At 50.2% G+C, this 18,120-nt stretch overlaps 2 protein-coding genes across 7 annotated transcripts; both read left to right on the forward strand.

Moving 5' to 3' along the window:
- The first annotated feature begins 15 nt into the window (after positions 1–15).
- Positions 16–2,967, forward strand: LOC104362147 (3-mercaptopyruvate sulfurtransferase). Of its 2 annotated transcripts, none has more exons than XM_042791898.1 (3): positions 16–167; positions 720–1,368; positions 1,980–2,967. In XM_042791898.1, the coding sequence occupies exons 2-3, from the start codon at positions 774–776 to the stop codon at positions 2,276–2,278; spliced, it is 894 nt and encodes a 297-aa protein (XP_042647832.1). In that variant the 5' UTR covers positions 16–167; positions 720–773; the 3' UTR covers positions 2,279–2,967. The 2 variants fall into 2 exon arrangements, with proteins under 2 accessions (XP_042647832.1, XP_042647831.1); XM_042791897.1 differs by having other exon boundaries at positions 33–134.
- A 6,801-nt stretch (positions 2,968–9,768) lies between these two features.
- Positions 9,769–17,755, forward strand: KCTD17 (potassium channel tetramerization domain containing 17). 5 transcript variants are annotated; one of them, XM_042793358.1, is made up of 7 exons: positions 9,769–9,981; positions 10,601–10,709; positions 12,578–12,669; positions 14,158–14,253; positions 14,629–14,754; positions 15,403–15,619; positions 16,999–17,109. In XM_042793358.1, the coding sequence occupies exons 1-6, from the start codon at positions 9,769–9,771 to the stop codon at positions 15,568–15,570; spliced, it is 804 nt and encodes a 267-aa protein (XP_042649292.1). In that variant the 3' UTR covers positions 15,571–15,619; positions 16,999–17,109. The 5 variants fall into 5 exon arrangements, with proteins under 5 accessions (XP_042649292.1, XP_042649291.1, XP_032852634.2 ...); XM_042793357.1 differs by lacking the exon at positions 15,403–15,619 and adding an exon at positions 15,958–16,021 and having other exon boundaries at positions 9,775–9,981; positions 16,999–17,755; XM_032996743.2 differs by having other exon boundaries at positions 9,775–9,981; positions 15,475–15,619.
- The last annotated feature ends 365 nt before the right edge of the window (positions 17,756–18,120 follow it).

Genomic DNA, 18,120 nt, shown 5'->3' on the forward strand with positions numbered 1-18,120 from the left:
GGGGGACACGGGCCGGGAGGCGCGGCCCGAGCGGGAGGAGCGGGGACGGGCGGCACCGCCCGGGACCGGCCCGCTGGGACGGCCCTGGCTCCCGCCCCCCCCCCGGCGGCAGCCATGGCTGGCGGGGACTGAGGGTGGGTGCTGCTCGGCTGAGGCCCGTCGCGGAGGTACGGGGAGGCACGGCGGATCGGCTGCGCTGAGGGAACGGCGGCCCTGCCGGGGGCTGGGGGTATCCGGAGCGGGAGGGATCGCAACGGGAGGCGGCGGGGGTCCAGCCTGCGTGAGGGGCGCCAGGGCTCCGGTGAGGCCTCGGCTGCAGGTGTGCTCCGGGGCGGTGAGAGCGGTGGGGCAGAGCCTCCCCACCCGCGGGGCCGTGCCTCGCACCGCGGCGCTCGGTCCCCTCAGCTCAGCGTCCCCGGGGCTGCCCTGCTCCCCTCTGGCTGCTGTCCGCGCCGGCTGGGGGTCGCTGGAGGTGGAGGGGCCAAGTGGGCTAAGGGGCCCTGGGCCCAGGCCTGTGCCGTGGCCGTCCTGCTGGGGCAGGGTTTGGGCTGAGCTCAGCGAGTACTTCATTTTCAGGGATGGAGCACTTCAAACCCTCACTGTAGGCTTAGCCAGCATCTCAGCGTAGACACAGGTCTTTGGTCCCCAAACGCGTCTTTCTTCCGCTGCTTTTTGTAAGGCTGGTACCTAATTAGCGATTTTCTTCCTTTTGCGGTCAGGTAGATTCAGGCAGACCCCAGGAATCGGGTAATCTCAGCCAGGATTTGGGAGCAATGTCCCAACAACTTCTCTACCGTGCTCTGGTGTCTGCAAAATGGCTTTCAGAAGCGATCAAGTCGCAGCAAGCTGGTCTGGCCTTGAGGATCGTGGATGCATCCTGGTATTTGCCAAAAATGAAGCGTGACCCGAAGCGGGAATTTGAGGAGCGCCATATCCCTGGTGCAGTTTTCTTCGACATTGACCAGTGCAGTGACCGTACTTCACCTTACGACCACATGCTGCCCAAGGCTGATGACTTTGCTGAGTATGTGGGAAAGCTGGGTGTGGGGAATGATTCCCACGTTGTGGTGTACGATGGCAGCGACCAAGGTCTCTTCTCAGCACCCCGGGTGTGGTGGATGTTTCGGGCCTTTGGACATGAAGCTGTCTCCCTTCTGGACGGTGGCCTGAAGAACTGGCAGCGAGAGGGGAATGCACTGAGCTCTGGGAAAAGCCAGGTAGCTCCCACAGAGTTCCACGCTTCCTTGGACAAGTCCCTGGTGAAAACGTACGAGGATGTCTTAGATAACTTGGATTCCCACCGCTTCCAACTAGTGGATGCACGTGCTGCAGGACGGTTCCAGGGAGTAGAGCCAGAGCCCCGAGATGGTAATGTGCCTCCTGAGACACTGGCATAATAAAAAGGGGCTTCATTTAAGGTGCCCATTAGTTTGACTCCTGTAGAGGTAATGAAGGGAAATATGGTTATTCTTTATGGGATGGGACTTGAGGCAGTGTATCTACCTGTCTTCCTCTCCTTTTGAGTAGCAAGTGCTGCTCTTTGAAAATTCAGGAGTGGGGAAGCCATGTATTTTTTTTCTCAAGGGGCTCGGGTGAGGAACATAGCTTTCATACACCTCAAAGATACTAATTGGTCTCTTCATGTATTGGTGCTACTCTTCCCCTCAGAAGGGCCTGTGGAGGTGCTTCAGTCAGTACCTCATCAGAGTGGGTTGCTCTTATGTGAGGAAGATGTGGAGGGAACAGGGAGGAAGAACAGAACTTGACAGGATTGTGTCCATGTGGTAACTTGAAGGCTGGAGCCATCCTTCCTGAACAATCAGTAATGTAGTAAAGCAAAATAAACAAATAAATGTATTTGTCGTAACAAAATACACTAAATTATAAATATTCCTCCCAGTGAAACTGCGAATGGGTTTTGCAATGGATTTGTCCCAGACAGTAGAGGTTAATTCCTGCCTGTATTGCTTTTCCTCCAGGAATTGAGCCTGGTCATGTGCCTGGGTCGACGAACATCCCCTTCACCGAGTTCCTCAGAGAGTCTGGCTTAGAGAAGACACCTGAGCAGATCCGCAGTCTGTTCCAGGAGAAGAAGGTGGACCTCTTAAAGCCGGTGGTAGCCACATGTGGCTCTGGGGTCACTGCCTGCCACGTGGCTCTGGGGGCATACCTCTGTGGCAAACCAGATGTTGCTGTGTACGATGGGGCCTGGGTGGAATGGTACATGCGAGCACAGCCTGAAAATATTATTTCTGAGGGAAAGGGCAAGACGGTGTAATGAGCTGCTTCATCTCCCAGCTGTGCAGATAATTTGCCTTGAAACAGGATTTGGAAAAGATAGGTTTAGCGTACCTGGTTAAGTGTCTTGACATGAAGGTGTTGGGTAACAAGTATGGGCACATGGTGCTTTGGCACTTTCTCCTTACCCTATTGCTGCTGCTTAGGAGCATAAAGATGACCTGGGCAGACAGCTTTAGGTGACCCTGCTTGAACAGGTGAGGTGAACCAGGTGTCCTCCCAAGGTCACTTTCAGCCTTAGTTCTTCTGTGATTCTATGACCTTTTTACCATATCAGATGGAAGGGAGAGAATGCTGGTGGCAGCATGGGGAAGTAATTAAGTCAAGACAAGCTCATGATTCAGGACATTCCACCATGTTCACTCACAGAATGGTCAAACTTACATAACTGTGCCCCATGATCCTGCTCTCTGCCTCTGTCCTAGAAGCCATCCACGCACTTTATGGCCATTTTGAGTGCAAAACTTTGGCAAAGACACAGCTGTTAAAGAGCAAATAGGGCTTCCAGTTGGCTGTTAGGTTAGAGACTTGGTATGTAGTTCTTGCACTTCGACTCTAACTGCAATGTGTGCTTAGCCAGTTTTGTACCCCCATGGTCCAAAATCCCCCTTGGGAAAAAGAAAAGATCCTGGGATTAAAAAAGGGTAAATAAACATGTGTTTCAAGGTCTTTCTGTTGAATGGAAATTATGTGAGTGTTGCTTGGGTGATTCCTTTTCAGGAAGTCTATGGGTTCACTTTGTCTTGATGATTCAAATGAGATGTTTCTCTCTCTCCATGAGTAGAACTATGTCTCTTATGCTCAACAAGCTCTTTGGCCCAGGAAAGACAATGGCATGCCTCTCTCTTGGAACTTTTCACCATCTTTCTCCTTTCAGTCCTTGTTCATTTGCCTTTTGACCTGAAGTGACTTACGATGTAACCGTAAAAAATTTAGAGGAATAGCCCAGTGGCATGTTTTTTCCTGAGACTGTTGTCTTATATCTGAGAGTTGAAATCCCCCCAGATAGTCCTGACAATGTTCAAGAATTTGTTCTCTCTGTGATTTTCTCTTAAAATAAAAGCCTGCACCTATTCTGGCCCACTGGTGACTTAGAAAGTTAATGAGACAAGTTCTGCTCGTGGGCTTGCAGCAACAGTTACCTGTAGATGTCTGAGGATGATGGGGTTGTCCTTTTTAGGGAGTGCTATGAATGCTTATGATCACAGATTTGTAGGGTCCCCTCATAGGCACTGAATACGAGGGCTGGATCCTTTCATATTGGAGGGTGTTTATTCACATTTCCTTTGGCCTTTGCTGGCTGCAGCCCTGACTTCTTGCTGGGCTTGGCTTGCATGCACACAAGCTCTGTTTCTGCTCACCTCCTGCGGAGCTAGTTTCACTGTTCAGATGATTTCTTCCTCTCTCCTCCCCCACCCACACATACAGCCTGACCCCTCTTTCCATGCATTTCCAGTGACTGAAAGCAATCAATTTCCCTATTTACATCAGTTCTAACAAGGTAGCTCTTGAGGGATTTGGGGCTGGCTTTACTGCTAGTGCTGAGTATCTAGAGTGTGCAGGCGTCTGAAATGAGTGACCTTTTAGTACGCAGTGCAAGACACAGATCTGGATAAAATACTAAACCTTTATATTTGCCAGCTTCCATTTAGTTCTTTGGGCTTAGACTACCCAAAGGTGCTTCCTTTGCAGGTTACAGCATGCCCTGCAAATTGTTAAGACTTTCAGTTCTGGATCTAATTGACAGTTTAATTAATTTTCTTCTCCTTCCTGCTAGGAGAATGCTTTATGAATTTCCCCATCCAGGTAATCACTGTGTTTTTAAAGGCCGGTAGCAACACCTTGCTTCATCCCAAGTGGGGTAATTTTCTAGCAACTGTTTCCTGCAGGGGAAAGGGAAGAACTAGTCAGCATGTCGTGTAGGACATCTGATTGCAGTCTGTAACTGAGAGCACTTAAAACCAAAACTTTTTAAGCTGAAGTGTGGTGTTGATGTGAAAACAAAAGGATAAACACTGTCTGGGAACAGCAAGTGGTGCTAAACTCGCTGTAGAGGGGCCTCCCAATCTAAGCAACATGGGTGTTGCTTTTTAAGACACCTTAAGTTAAAGATACTTGTACAGACAGTGCTGTCTGGTATGGGATTTATAACAGGATCTGGCTTGTGACATCTTTTTAGTTCAAGATTTCTAGCCTCTCCCACCATCAGCCAAGCTAAGAGGCTTTCACATGGTAGGTCATTAAGGGTTAACACCCTGGGTGGGGCTGGGAGGTGAGGTTGATTTTATGAATATGTGGCCAGGCCCCTATGTACAGAGAGACAAACCGGGGTGCTGTGCCTGCTGTGTTTCTCCAGGAAAGTTTAGTTATTAGAGAAAACTGACGTATTCTTTCAGACTTTGTTAATCATTTCCAATGGATGCAGGGGGCTGGCTTTTGCTCTTGTCCTTCCAGAACATTTGGCAATGCACCTTAGATGCTGTGTTTCTTTTTTCCCAATGACCCAATCAGTCCCTGGGGTCAGTGGGAATCTTTTTGCTTCCTCTTGAGATTGAGCTGCTTTTCTCTGTCCTGTGTGTTGTGGGGAGGTGGCTGGTGCAGCCCAGCCATGCACCTGGACATTGCAAACTAAGTGAAAGGCTTCCCTCTCTCCTTGTTCTCCATTTTGACTGTATGGCTCTGACATCTAGCAGGGCCTCTCCTCCTCTCTGGTATGTGTGCCAAGGTTGGCAGTACTCGACTGCCCTTCTCCCAGCTGGGTTTTGAACCACAAAAAACCTCAGCAGTTACTCAGTTTCCCAGCTTTTGACAAATCTTTTACCAGATGCTTAGCTTTACCTTGATTATGCCACAGAGATTGAGAACTTCTCCTCATGACAAGATACTTTGTCTTTCTGGGGTATGCCCTGTTACATCATGTATCAGAAATCTGTCCAAGAGTGTCTTCTGATACTTCCCTCCTTTTAGTTGAGATCTGTTCTCATGCTGCAGGCAAAGCACTGGGAACATTGTGCAGAATGAGACAATGTTTTCAAAGCCTGGAGACTGCAAAAACCTATTTTGATTCATAACAGACGCTACTGAACATATGGAACAGCTGAGGGGACTTGCACCAGGACTATAAATGTTCTGCAGATCTTTATGTCCATGACTCGGTGGGTGGCTTTCCTATGGGAACTGTAAACTGGGAATGGGACAAGTGGATATGAATGCAAATCACTAATGTTGATGACTCTCCCATGGAAAATTTGCCACAGGGAAAGGGGAATAACATATCTTTGGTGAGATAGGGCTCATGGTAGCCAAAAAGTAGCCTAAAGAACAGCCCTGAAGTGGGAAGAGGGTCACACTGACCCATGGCTGACTTGAGACTGGAGCTTTTACAGCTCTCTATATAAATTTGAGAATCCAAAGCCAGCGTGTAAGCTCTTTATTTGTTGATTTGATGTTTTACTATCTGCAATACTTCTGTCCCGAAGCAGTTTTGGATCCCATGAGAACAGTCTGGTCAATGATTCTCCAAAAGTAATCCCACAGTCCATTGTTTCTCACATGTTGTCTTCATCCCCTGCCTTCCTCTTCCTTCCCTACTGCTGCCTAGCAGTCAGGTTGCACTATTTCACACTTGACTTCCCAGTGAACCTTCCCCTGCAAACTTTCCCAAATTCCAAAGCAGTCCTTCTTCTCCCAGCACCGTTGTCCCTTCACATTAATGACCACTGCACGAGCAAATGGTAGTCACTATTACCTGCTGGGGCTTTTCTTGTTCCTCCCATCTCCTGGTCCCAGCTCACAGCCAGGTGCTACGTGGCTGTTCTCTTCCTCCCAGCACTCTTCCAGCAGAGGTGCTGAGTGATGCACATACACACGGACTTCACGCGCTATTTTGAATGCAACTACATTGCTCACAGACTGCACAAAGCACAAGGAGATGAAGAAAGATTATCCCACCAGTGTGCCATGGGGTCTTTCTCTTCCTGTTCCAATATGCCTGGCTCAGCGGGCAGACAAACTGGGCTCTGTTTGCTCCAAGTAAACTGCCCTCCTCCCACCCCTGAGTCCAGTGTAGGGAGTTTTCTTCGCCCAGTTCACTCCTGGCTTTAATGATAAAATGTCAGAGCATTACTCGTCCTCCCCTCCCCACTTCCTATAGAGGAGAGGAGATGGTTTCTTCTCCAGTGCCTCATGCCACAGTGTGTTCGTTAACTAAATGATGGCACAGGTTTAATCCCAGACGTGTGTTTCCAGCCTGCCAGTGGTGACACTGTCTGGGCCAACGTGCCGTGATCCCTGCTCCCGCTGCCCCTCCCTAATGCAACAATTCCTGAAGAGCAGCTCTGCAATGCCAGCGATGCGTTGTACGCCCTGTGCCTTGCTGACTTGTCAGGCTGCAAAGTATGTACGGAGCGCTGCAGTGTGCGTAGCTTTCTGCAGGTTTGCACTGCAGGCCTGCTGGCTGCTGAACCAAGAAACTCTCAGTTTACCCTCTGCTGTTCTCCTGAACTCTTGTTCAGCCCCATAAACTGTCTACCCAGTGGCTGTCCAGTTTCTCCTGCCACCAGCCTGTGCAATTAACCCCGTGATTTAAGTGGGTACTCAGTGGGGCTGTACAGCATTGCACAATCACGCTGTCCCATGTAAGCTCTTGCTTGCTTCTGTGTCTCTGTTTCTGTGCCCGTGTTTTATATATAGTTATCATCAAAACAGGAAGAATAGCCACTGGATTATTTAAATTTATTTCTCCGCTGTTCTATTGCTTGATTTTAATGGACCTTAACAGGGGCATGTTAGTTGCATCTCGGAACTATATCTGGTCATGGTGTGCAAATCAGGCCTGTATTTAGTCCACACCACCGACTCATCATAGCATTTCAGTTTGTAACTCACCCCAGACTGACTTCTTCCTAAAAAGGATTTTCACATACTGTGGAGAACGTCCTGGCCTGGGGGTTTTCCAATAAACTTTGTGCTGTATGTTGCAGAAGAGAAGGCTCTGGAGATGGGAGTGGTGTAGCTTGACCTCTTTCCTTACTCACAGTATACCTCTTTAGATGTATCAACTAACCTTTCACACCATGGCCCTGGCATGAGCAAGACCTGAAGTGCTGGCCACAGGTGGAGGCTGGTGTTGATGGAAGGCGTGCTCTGAATACAGACCATCCTTGATCCCTGAGCAGCATTGTCATGGGAGAGGTTGGGGAAGAAGGTGTCAAGAACAAGAGATAGACCTAAAAAGGAGCAAGAGGCTGAGGGGCTGTGAGTGGAGGAAAGGGAGACAGAGTGGACCCTTGATAGAAGAAGGAAGAAAACTAAGGCAGGGCAGACTTCTTGGAAGGGGAGATAAGGGGCAATAGGCTGCCACCCAACTACTGCATCCATATCAGAGAGCCACAGACTTCACCCTAATTCTGTGCTGGAGCTGCAGCCAGCACAGAGAGGGTCCTGCACCCCTTGCACACCAGAATGTAGGGGAGAACTCTCAGATCTGCCATGGTTTGACTCAGAGTCAGAATCAGGAGGTCAGCAGTCCCACAGCCCAGAGCTGTGTTGCACAGTGTGATGCCTCAGCTCAGGTCACTGTTAGTCTGAGCCTCTTTGATGCACACCACTGCTCAGTGGGGACTGGTCCAAGAACTGAGCACTAATTTGGGCCAAAGACTGCTCTGTATAGATAGGCAAAATTAATTTTTCATCCTTTCACTGTTATTGGTCACTCTAGTGCTGGCCAGTTCCTGGCATAGATTTCAAGGAGATCCAGAGGGACTTGAATTTACACCCTGCAGCAGCTGAATTTTTCCTGTGCTTAAATTAGCCGGAGGTCAACAATCCTGAAACCTTTTCTGTGTTACCCTCTCTTCCCTTCCTCCCCTTTTCACTTCTACACAGAAGGAGCAAAGTACATACTTATACTGTCTTTGTGAAGGAAGTCCTGGGTGATTTGGGGGAAGGGTGACACAAAAGGGAGTGATTTGTAAGTAAAAGAGAGAAGGAGAAGAACAAGAAGGAAAGGAATATAAGAGTAAAACATGTTTCTCTTTATCTACCCTCTTCCCCCAATAAAGCCCCACCTCAAAAGACACAAATATTTAATTGCAAGAACAATAACGTGTCTGCAAAGCACCACGGTGTCTCTGCAGTGCTGCATTGCCCTGGCAAGGAAGAGCCAGAAAGTTGCTTAGATGAAGGAAGGCTTTGGGCCACGTTCAGGTGAAACATCAGCCGTTCCATTCCTAATATGCTCAAGCTGCTGGCAAGCACGATGGTGCTTAGGTGGGAGTGGGAAAAGCAGAGCTGCTGGAGAGGGAGTTCGTTCGGGTTGTGCCTGTGCCAAGAAGTGCATTTGAACAGAGTCCCCCTGGGGCATGAGTTGCTGAGCTCCAGGCTTGGCCTGGCAGGAGCGAGTGGCAGAGGCAGGGCTCGATGCCGTACGGTGGGATTGGCACATCGGCCTCAGTGGGCGATACGTGCCTGGGGCAGAGGTAAAACTCTACACAAAGCTAAGTTAAAATCTTAGCACTCTGTTGCCTGGACACAGACAGGGATGGCAGGAGCACAGGGGCAGGATGCAGGGGGTCTCTGTCTGGCACGGTTTGTGCTGGTTGGGCAGCACGGGGAGGGGGAGGGGGGGGGACACAGTTTGCTAACTCAGCGATTCTCCCAGGTTGGAAGAAATATGATTCCTGCCCCCTGCCAGCACTTCATGCAGATCCAGGACACGGTTCCCAGAAGCGTCCCTATGTACGTTAACAAGGAGGCAACTGTCTGCACATTTTGCAGCAAGAACAGCGTGGGAACTGAGGCAACACTGAGCTGTGAGCCTGGGGCAATGCGTCTCCTGAAGGAAAAGCTGTGGGGTACAGTGCTGACGGACTTGATCTGCTGACTGCCAGGGAGCTGGTTGTTCTTCCTGGCTCCATGGAAGCTTGCAGGCAAGACCCAGGACTGGAAGCAGGCAGACTACCAGCCACAGGGCTGGGTTCGTGTAGTATAGTGCAGCCCCTTTCATTACAGCATCCTCATTACGGGGACAGTGAGCTGGGAAAACTACAGTTCCCAGCACCCTTTTATGCACATCCCTGCAAACTACAGTTCCCAGAACCTTTTAAGGAGCCAGAGAGGATGTCTATGGAAATAAATGCTGACCATTTTTGCATAACACCCTGCACCACTGAAGTGCTGGCTGGCCCTTGGTTAGTGAAAACGGGAACAGGGGGAAAGCCAGGCAGCGTCAGTGTTGTGGAGCTGTGGTTTTGCCCTCCTCTGATAGCCGCAGGGATATCCAGCACAGAGCATCCTTCCCCTGCTCTGGACTCCCTTGGTGGTCACAGGGAGGACCTTGGCTTCCAGGAAACGTGGCTGCTGCAGAGGGAGAGGCAGATAAACTACAGATCCCGGCATTCTCCGGCAGGCAGCACCTGCGGCAGTCCCTGCACGCCGCAGGAGGCGGGGGGGGGGGGGGGGGGGGGGGGGATGAGGATGAGGATGGAGGGCGGGGAGGAGATGCAGGGCGCCGTGGGGCTCCGCTGCACCTGGGACATCTCACCACCCGCTGGCACCCAGGCCAAGTGGGTGAGGCTCAATGTGGGGGGCACCGTCTTCCTCACCACCAGGCAGACCCTGTGTCGGGAGCAGAAATCTTTCCTGTGTCGCTTGTGCCAGGGCGAGGAGCTGCAGTCGGACCGGGTAAGGCAGCTGGGTTGCCTCCCGCACCGTGCCCCCCGCCGAGCATGGGGAGGGCTGGAGGGGTGCAGGGTTGGAGCCAGACCCCGACAGCTGCAGGAGTAACTGAGTGAAAAATGCCTGCTCTCCTGGGAAGGATTTCCCCTTGCCAGGATTTCACATCGCTGTGTTGTAGCGTGGCACCTGTCTTCCCGAGCTGGGGAAAAGAGGGGCCGTCTCCCCCCCACCCCTGCTCTCCCGCCTCTCTACCACCCCACATCACCTGGGTCTGTCTCCCAGCTGTATCTGCCTGACTCAGCCTTGTACCCTGTAAGGGGGTTCTTTGCTCTCTCACACCAGGCCCATACGCACAGTTGCATGAGGAGACAGGCCTATTTTTTTGGCCTTCTCAGCTGGGTTGGTCCATGCTGAAGTGGGCGTGCTGAGCACACCAGTACAGGAGTTAAAATCCAAGCTGGGATGACTTGGCTAGGGACTCTCAGGGGCCTGTGGTTTCCAAGGAGTCTTAGAAATAGTGGAAACTTTTGTGTAGCTTTGTATTTTCTTATAGTCTGGAGCATTTTAGGGTTGGTCACAAGTTTCCCATGGGGTTTTTCTCCTCGTGGTCTATCTCTGTTGATAGGATGAGACTGGTGCATACCTAATAGACCGGGACCCCACTTACTTTGGACCCATCCTGAATTTCCTTCGTCATGGGAAGCTTGTCCTGGATAAAGATATGGCTGAAGAGGGTGAGTCTTGGAGCTCAGAAACTTCCCACTTCACATCGCTGCTGCAGCCAGGACACTGTAGGACTTGTTGCCAACCTTGTTGTGTCTCATTCTCCTTCTGGAGGTTGATGTGGGGGGATTTGAGAGGGTTATCCCAGCAGCTCTTGGAAAGCATACCGATGCTTCCTTTACTAAAGCGTTTTGGAGGAGGTGAGGAAGGCATTTTACAGGCGTTGTGGCTTCACGACTGTTTGTTCAGCAGAGATGTCACCAAGACGGAAGTAGGCAAGATCTCTCAGCCTCAATAAACTATTTTTTACTTGTTCCTCATCCACTTTTAATCAGGCTCTGTGACTGACTTTTCTGTTAATGACTGAGTGTTTCTAATTAGGAATGAAAACCCAAAAGACCAAACAAAAGCAAGCTCATCTCTTCTACTGACTGTAATAAAGACCATCATTAATCAGTGATATGCAGTGTATGCTACTAGTGCTCTGATGGGTTGTGGACTGCAGCAATTCCAGTGGAACAAGCCAGACAAACCAATCCCTCATTTGAGGCTGACAGGGAGTCCAATAGGATAACTCAATAACATTACAGTGTTACCAGCCAGCAGTCCCCAAGGCCTCGTTATTTTTTGGATGCTAGAGCCTAACAAGGAGCCAATTCCAAAGACAGGCTGTGCTGTCCAGTCCTCGCCAAGAACAGTTTCTGCATGTTCATTAGTCTTCTTGCCTCTCTCTCTTACATATTTTTACCTAATGCAAGGAGAGGTTTATTCAGAATAATCCTATGAGTTTTAATTCCAGAAATATATCTAAGCAGTAGTACAGAATTGTAATAAACACAATTCTGAGGTGTTTCCTTGTTGACATTTCTTATAATCCTGAGGTCAGACGAGTTCATTTGCAGGTTTTAACATAAAATCTGAAGCATAAACGGGAGTCCAGTTTGTAGTTTAACATTGCCTTTTGTTCCTGCTGCAGACACTCAGGCTGGCATAAAACTAACCCATTAGATGATTCACAGCTGAATGAGGGACTCAGAAGAGGTTTGAGTGTGTCAGGTAGTGAAGGATCAATCCTCCCACCTGCATTGTCTTTGTACTGCCCTGGGGACATGTGAGTGTTGGCTCCAAGCTGCCTTTCCCTCACCCACCCTCTGGGAACCCACCTCCCTTTCCTTGAAGGCCTGTTAGCAAAGAGGTGAGGCTCAGGATACGTGATGGGTGCAGACACCGTAGAGAAAAAACCCAAAACACTTCTCTGTGGACTTGCTTTGAGGTAAAGCACAGGGGAGAGAACCAAAGATCATCTGAAGTCATATGGGGCTGCAAGGTGGGTGCAAGTCCAACTGGCCCAGAAGGAAAGCTGGGATTTTCTAGGGTCTTTTGGTGGCAAGATCAGAACAAGTTGTGGCTCTCTGCTGTCCCTGCCCATGGCAGGGTGGTTGGAACTAGATGATCTTTAAGGTCCCTTCCAACCCAAACCGTTTGATGATTCTGTGATGATTCTCTGTCTTAAGAAGAGGGCCTGAACAAGGTGATAACTTATGGTCATTGGGAGAGACTGAAACCTATATTTATTCTTCTTGGCCAGTTATCTGGGAAAGATATTATTAGTCCTCAGCACAAGCCTTCCCTGGCAGTGCCTGTTTCTGTAGTAGCAGGCAGCATAAGGAAGTCGGGGTGAGCGTTTGAAACGTAACACAGAGAACCAGGGTTCAATTCTCTGCACTAAGATTTTCAGGCAGCAGAAACCTGTTGAAAAGTGAGGCTGCAGTGTCATTTCCCCCTATGGACCTTGGAAAGCTCAGAATTGATCTTTTGCAAGCCAGAAAACAAAGTCAGGCAGCTAACTTTCTGTCTTTGTGGTCCTTCTGTCTCTCAGGGGTCCTAGAAGAAGCCGAGTTCTATAACATTGGTCCTTTAATCCGAATAATCAAGGATCGACTGGAAGAGAAGGACTACACAGTAACTCAGGTATGGAGAGAAATGGCAAGGGAAGATAGAGTGGGGTAGGCAAAGGAGGGAATATGGAAAGGAAGTGGTGAGTCTAGAGGGAGAGCAGACTTGGGAGAAGCAGCAAGGAATGGAAAGAAGCAACTAATTAGAGTTTATGTGCTAATGTCTATATAATAAAATTTTGCAGGGATTTGCTGGTTTTGACCAGGGTAGAGTTAATTTTCTTCATAATAGCTAGTATGGGGCTATGTATTGGATTTGTGCTGGAAACAGTGTGGATAATTCAGGGATGTTTTAGTTACTGCTGAGCAGCGCTTACACAGAGCCAAGGCCTTTTCTGCCCCTCACCCCACCCCACCAGCGAGGAGGCTGGGGGTGCACAAGAAGTTGTGAGGAGGACACAGCCGGGACAGCTGACCCCAGCTGACCAAAGGGATATTCCATAGCATATGACATCATGCTCAGCATATAAAGCTGGGGAAAGAAGAAGGAAGAGGGGTACATTTGGAGTTAAGAAGTTTGTCTTCCCAAGCAACCATTACGTGTGATGGAAATTGGCCTGCCAATGGGAGGTAGTGATTGAATTCCTTGTTTTGCTTTGCTTGCGTGCATAGCTTTTGCTTTATTTATTAAGCTGTCTTTATTTCAACCCATGAGTTTTCTTACTTTTCTGGTTCTCTCACCCATCCTGCTGGGAGTGAGCGAGGAGCAATGTGGTGCTCAGTTGCCAGCTGGGGTTAAACCATGATAAGGGAACAGGCTACTGCTGTTTCAGTTACAATAAACAAGTTACAGGCTTGTTTTACATCCCCAAAAGTAATGCTGAATGTAGCCCCTGAAATGAAATCAGGTCCTCTAGCTTTTGGAAGAAGGCAGCTGTTGCTGTGGGATATGGAAGAATGTTTGTGAGGTGAGCAAAGGTATCATGAGAAGGAGGACTCTGGGGTGGGGAGTCCTGGGAGTGTAATCACAGTGAAGAGCATGGGTGTACCTGTAGAGAAACCTGGAGGGAACAGGTGAAGAGATGTCTGTGGAAGAGTTAAATGCAGACAGTGAGATACAAAGAATCAGTCCTGTGGCACAATCGCACCTTGTATTGGCCAAGAAACTTTTTAAATCTGTCTTCCAGGTGAGTTGGCTGACATCTCACTTTTCATCATGTCTGTCTCAGGTTGTAAGCCTCCAGCAACACAGTCACTTTGTGCTCACAAAATCTCATCAGCATTTGTGGTATTTGCAAAAATGACTTTGTAATGACAAATGCAAACTCCCCATGAAAAGAGCCCAGTATCTTCTGGGGACAATGCAGAAAGCACTCAGCTCAGTCCCAGCTCTCCAGAAGAGATACTGTTGTTCTTGCTCCCCATGCCAGCATACTAAATTTAACGTGGGATATGGGGAAGTGGACAGGTCTGTCAAGGAGGGCTACTACAACTTAATTCTGCAGGAGGGCAACAGCCTTTAGCATCTGACCGTTGTCAACATGCTCTGCAATTTTGTTGCCAGGTGCCTCCTAAGCATGTCTACCGTGTGCTACAGTGCCAGGAAGAGGAGCTCACTCAGATGGTTTCCACTATGTCAGATGGATGGCGCTTTGATCAGGTAAGGAGAAGGCAGAGGAGAGTGGGAAGAAGTTGTCTTTTGGGGAAAAGATCACGAATACCATACAGTCCCCAGGCAAGGCACCTTCCCTCTCTGAGAATACTGTGTCAGTCATTGATGATGCTATCACACTGGCTCTCTCTTGCCCCTTCTCTAGAGGTTTAGAGGATACTGTGTGAGGTTAATCCATTTTGCATCCTGGCTGACTCCTTTCCTGGTTCTCTGTGTTGCCTCTTCAGCTCAGTTATGGGGCCTTTCTACTGGGGGGTATGGACCGGACTCCATGCTGCATGGTGGGCTTTCTGCCTTACTCCCCAGGTGGAGTGGATGTTTGCGGTAACGTGTACTTGTGTTGCTTGTTCTTGTCTTTTCTAGCTTGTGAACATTGGCTCATCCTATAGCTATGGAAATGAGGATCAGACAGAGTTCCTGTGTGTGGTCTCCAAAGAGCTGTACAACTCCCCCAGTGGCCTGAGCTCTGAGCCCAGCCACAAAGCCAAGGTGAGTCCAACTTTGTTATGGCCCTGATCCCGTTGCCTAAGAGATCCTTCACTCTTGTTTTCTCCCTCTTTCTTTCCTCTCCCTACTGTGACTGTGGGGTACCTCAGTGGTGAAGTACAGGGGCTTGTCCTGGTGTTCAGCACCGTGGAATTGCACCCATTGCCCAAAATGAGAAGTGCATGTGTTTAGAGTGGTGGTGTCCAGCTATGTGTGGCAAATGGCTTTAGCAAGTGACCTTGGCACTTCTCATGCTATTCTAACATCCCCATCATGCCTCCTCATGACCATGCTGTGTGTGTCACTGACTCTAGGGTGTGATTTCCCTGAAAGTTTTGCAGTGTTCTCTTCCTTTTGCTGAGTCCCAGCCTAAGAGGCAGGTCACCTGTTCCCCTTAGGAGGGAAGGACAGAAATGTGTGGCAGTGCATGACACCCTGTAGACACCTAGGATAGAGGAAGGAGCACTAGTGACTGGTGGCAGTTGTTGGGCAGTTGGATCACAGCACTTGTAAGTGGGTTTAGATAGCCCTGATGTGATGCTCCAGAGGAAGACAAGTCTCTGCTCTCTGACCCAGAGCTGCCTTGTCCATGGGGAAGGGTCCCTTTTTATTCCAATGTTGTGACCATTGATTCATTCCCTTGTGTGTCAGAAAGAACTGCCATGGCTCATCTTGCAAGTATCTCCACTCTTTCTTCCCTTTGTCCTGCATGCTGGGCCACAGAGCACAGAGGAGGACCTGGAGGAGGAAGAGCAGGAGGTGGAGGAGGAGACAGAGGCAGAAGCAGAAGCACAGGAGAAAGGTGCAGCAAATCCTTGAGGAAAATGATAAAAATAACCCCCCAAGCGTAGACCCGTCCACCTTTCTGGTGAGAACTCACAGCTAGCAGCAGGGAAGGACTAGGGCAGGTGTGGGGTGTGGGGGCAGTCCTCTCCTCTCCAGGAGCAGGAGTCTCACTGGAGATAAAGCTGACAGGGAAGAGCTGTTACTGTGGCTGCTGCTTTGTATTTTAAACTGTTTGGTTTATTTAGTGTTATATTTTTATTTGCAGACTGTCCATCTATTTGGGATTGCACTAAACTCTTTCTTCCTCTGGACCCTCCCTCCTGCTCCCCTCTGTGTCCATCCCAGCACTGTCACTTACCTCCCACCTTGCTCCACTCCCCAGCCTCCAGCATCCCTCCCTCTGCTCTCTTTGCCCCCCAGGGCTCAGAGTCGTCCCTGCCTGGGGGCCTGTCTGTCTCTGCTCCTCACTTTTCCTCCTCTGCAGGTATGTTACCTGTCTGCACTCTCAGCTCCCACCAGCCTGAGCTCTGCATGAGTGACTCACTTCCCTCTTGTGGGTATGGCCCTGGTTTGTAGAGCTTGGGGAGGGGAAGGAGGGAGGGAAGTTTCACTCATCCCCAAGGTGGCCTTTTGGATTCTCATCCTGTGTGTTCCTTTACCTGCCAAGCAGGCCCTACAGCTCCGGATCAGATGCTCTGGTAGCAGAAAGGAGAGGACAGCTGGGAGAAATGAAGAGGGGTGGAAATGAATACAAAGCAGGCAGGGGTGGCATGGGGAAGGGGGGGAAATTCTGCCACGTGCCTGCCTGACACGCATGCTGGAACACTTCTCCAGACTGCCGTCCGCAGCTCCTTTGCCTGCCAGCCCACGAGTGGTTTGCAGAAGGCAGCCTGTTATTTTCCCCTCCCCACTCTCACTTCCCTGGGCTTTTCCCCACCGCCTCTGGCAGGGTGGTGAAGGCAGAGTGGAAGAGGCCAGTCCTCACTCCAGATGTTCTCGCAGTTGTGTGCAAAATGAGCCTCTGTGCTCTGCCTCCTGCTCAGGGAGGCTGCCTGGCTGGCATGAGTGGGGCTGAGTACAGAAAGCTTTAGAAGGAGGATTCCTCTCTCAGACTGGAAGACTGTGGGGCTCTTGTTAAACCAGAGATGCTCAGTGGTGCTGAAAAAAACAAGGGGACACTTGTTAGCTGGCTGACATTTCTCTCTCCCTCTGTTTGAGAGCCTCCTTGTCCAAGGCTGTGGGACCTGATTGTTATTCTCTTGAAATCAGTGTATGTTAATCACATGGACTTTTCCTTTCGTCTGTCCTCCCACCTTCACTCCTCATCTTTTTTCTTTTTCTTCTGTTCCCATTTCCTCTGTCATTTCCCTTTTCCTGTTTCTCACTATCCCCTCCATGCTCAATCGCTTTTTTTTTTTTTTTCCTGCTGTTGATTTTGTTTCTCTCTTTCTCCTTCTCCAGCTGTTACAAGCCAGAGGTCTGAGGATGTGATCCCGACACTCCACCCCAGCCTTTTCATTTCTTGCTTATATCTTTATTTTTGTACTGCAGCGTATGGCAGCCCTGTGTCCCACACTGACATCCCCCGGCCCCTTTCACCCTTCACATGCAGCCACTCTTTTTCACAAACTTCACCTCGGAGGCCTGAGCCTCCAGCCCTGGAGGAGAGCAGATGCTCCACAGAGCCCCTGGGCTGCTGTAGGGGCTGGAGCCCACGGTCCCCTCTCATGCCTCGCAGGCTGGCTTTCCTTAATGTCACAGTGGCCCCTGCTGGGGACATCTGTGATCAGCCACTGCAGCCTGCGATCTCTGCCTGAGCACCCTGGGTGCGAGTGGGGCCCTGAGGTGGTGGCAGCTGTGGAGGGACCAGCCCTCACCCTTTCGCTGTTCCAGGCAGCTGGTCTGGGCTTGTGGCCAGAGGGCAAATGCAGAGTCACTGCCCTTTTCTGGGCCACCTGCACTGCTCGTGGGGTGCCCCTGTGCTGGGTATCACGCTCCTTAGTGCCTCCCTCCCTGTCCCCCCCAAAATCAGCCCTGTGTCGGCAGGGTGAGAAGGAGACAGGCGTGCTGCCTGGGTCCTGGGAACACGCTGGCACCTGAGGTCGTGTCAGCTAGCACCAGGAGATCACTGTTTTTGGAGAGCAGTGCGACTGGCTTCGCTGCTGTGTCTGAGGACATAAGGTTGTAACTCCTGAATAAAATTCACAGTCCATTCCCCCTTGCTGCCTCTCATTTCAAGTGGCAGAAATTTGGTGCTGGCAGAAGGGGGTGGGAGCTGGAGATGAGGAACTTGGATTCATCACCTGGAGCCACCAGAAGCTGCTTGTGCTGTGCCTGTCTTCTGGGGGCTGGAGGGACTTCCCACCGCATCTGTGCTGCATCCCCACTGCAGGCAGCTGGGCTGCAGAGCAGGTTTGCTTATTGCTATCAGCACCCCTAAATCATAACAATAAGTGAGGACCACCCATGTAGCTAGCGTACTGACCCCACTGCGTCGGGAGGGCAGTTGCCAGTGCCAGGATTGGAGTTTGGTCAAAAAGGTTCAAACCACAAGATAATTTTTAACAGAGTAAGGCAAACTAG

The sequence above is a fragment of the Tyto alba genome, unplaced genomic scaffold (assembly GCF_018691265.1).
Source record: "Tyto alba isolate M040663 unplaced genomic scaffold, T.alba_DEE_v4.0 Super-Scaffold_2, whole genome shotgun sequence".
NCBI classification, from domain to species: domain Eukaryota; kingdom Metazoa; phylum Chordata; class Aves; order Strigiformes; family Tytonidae; genus Tyto; species Tyto alba.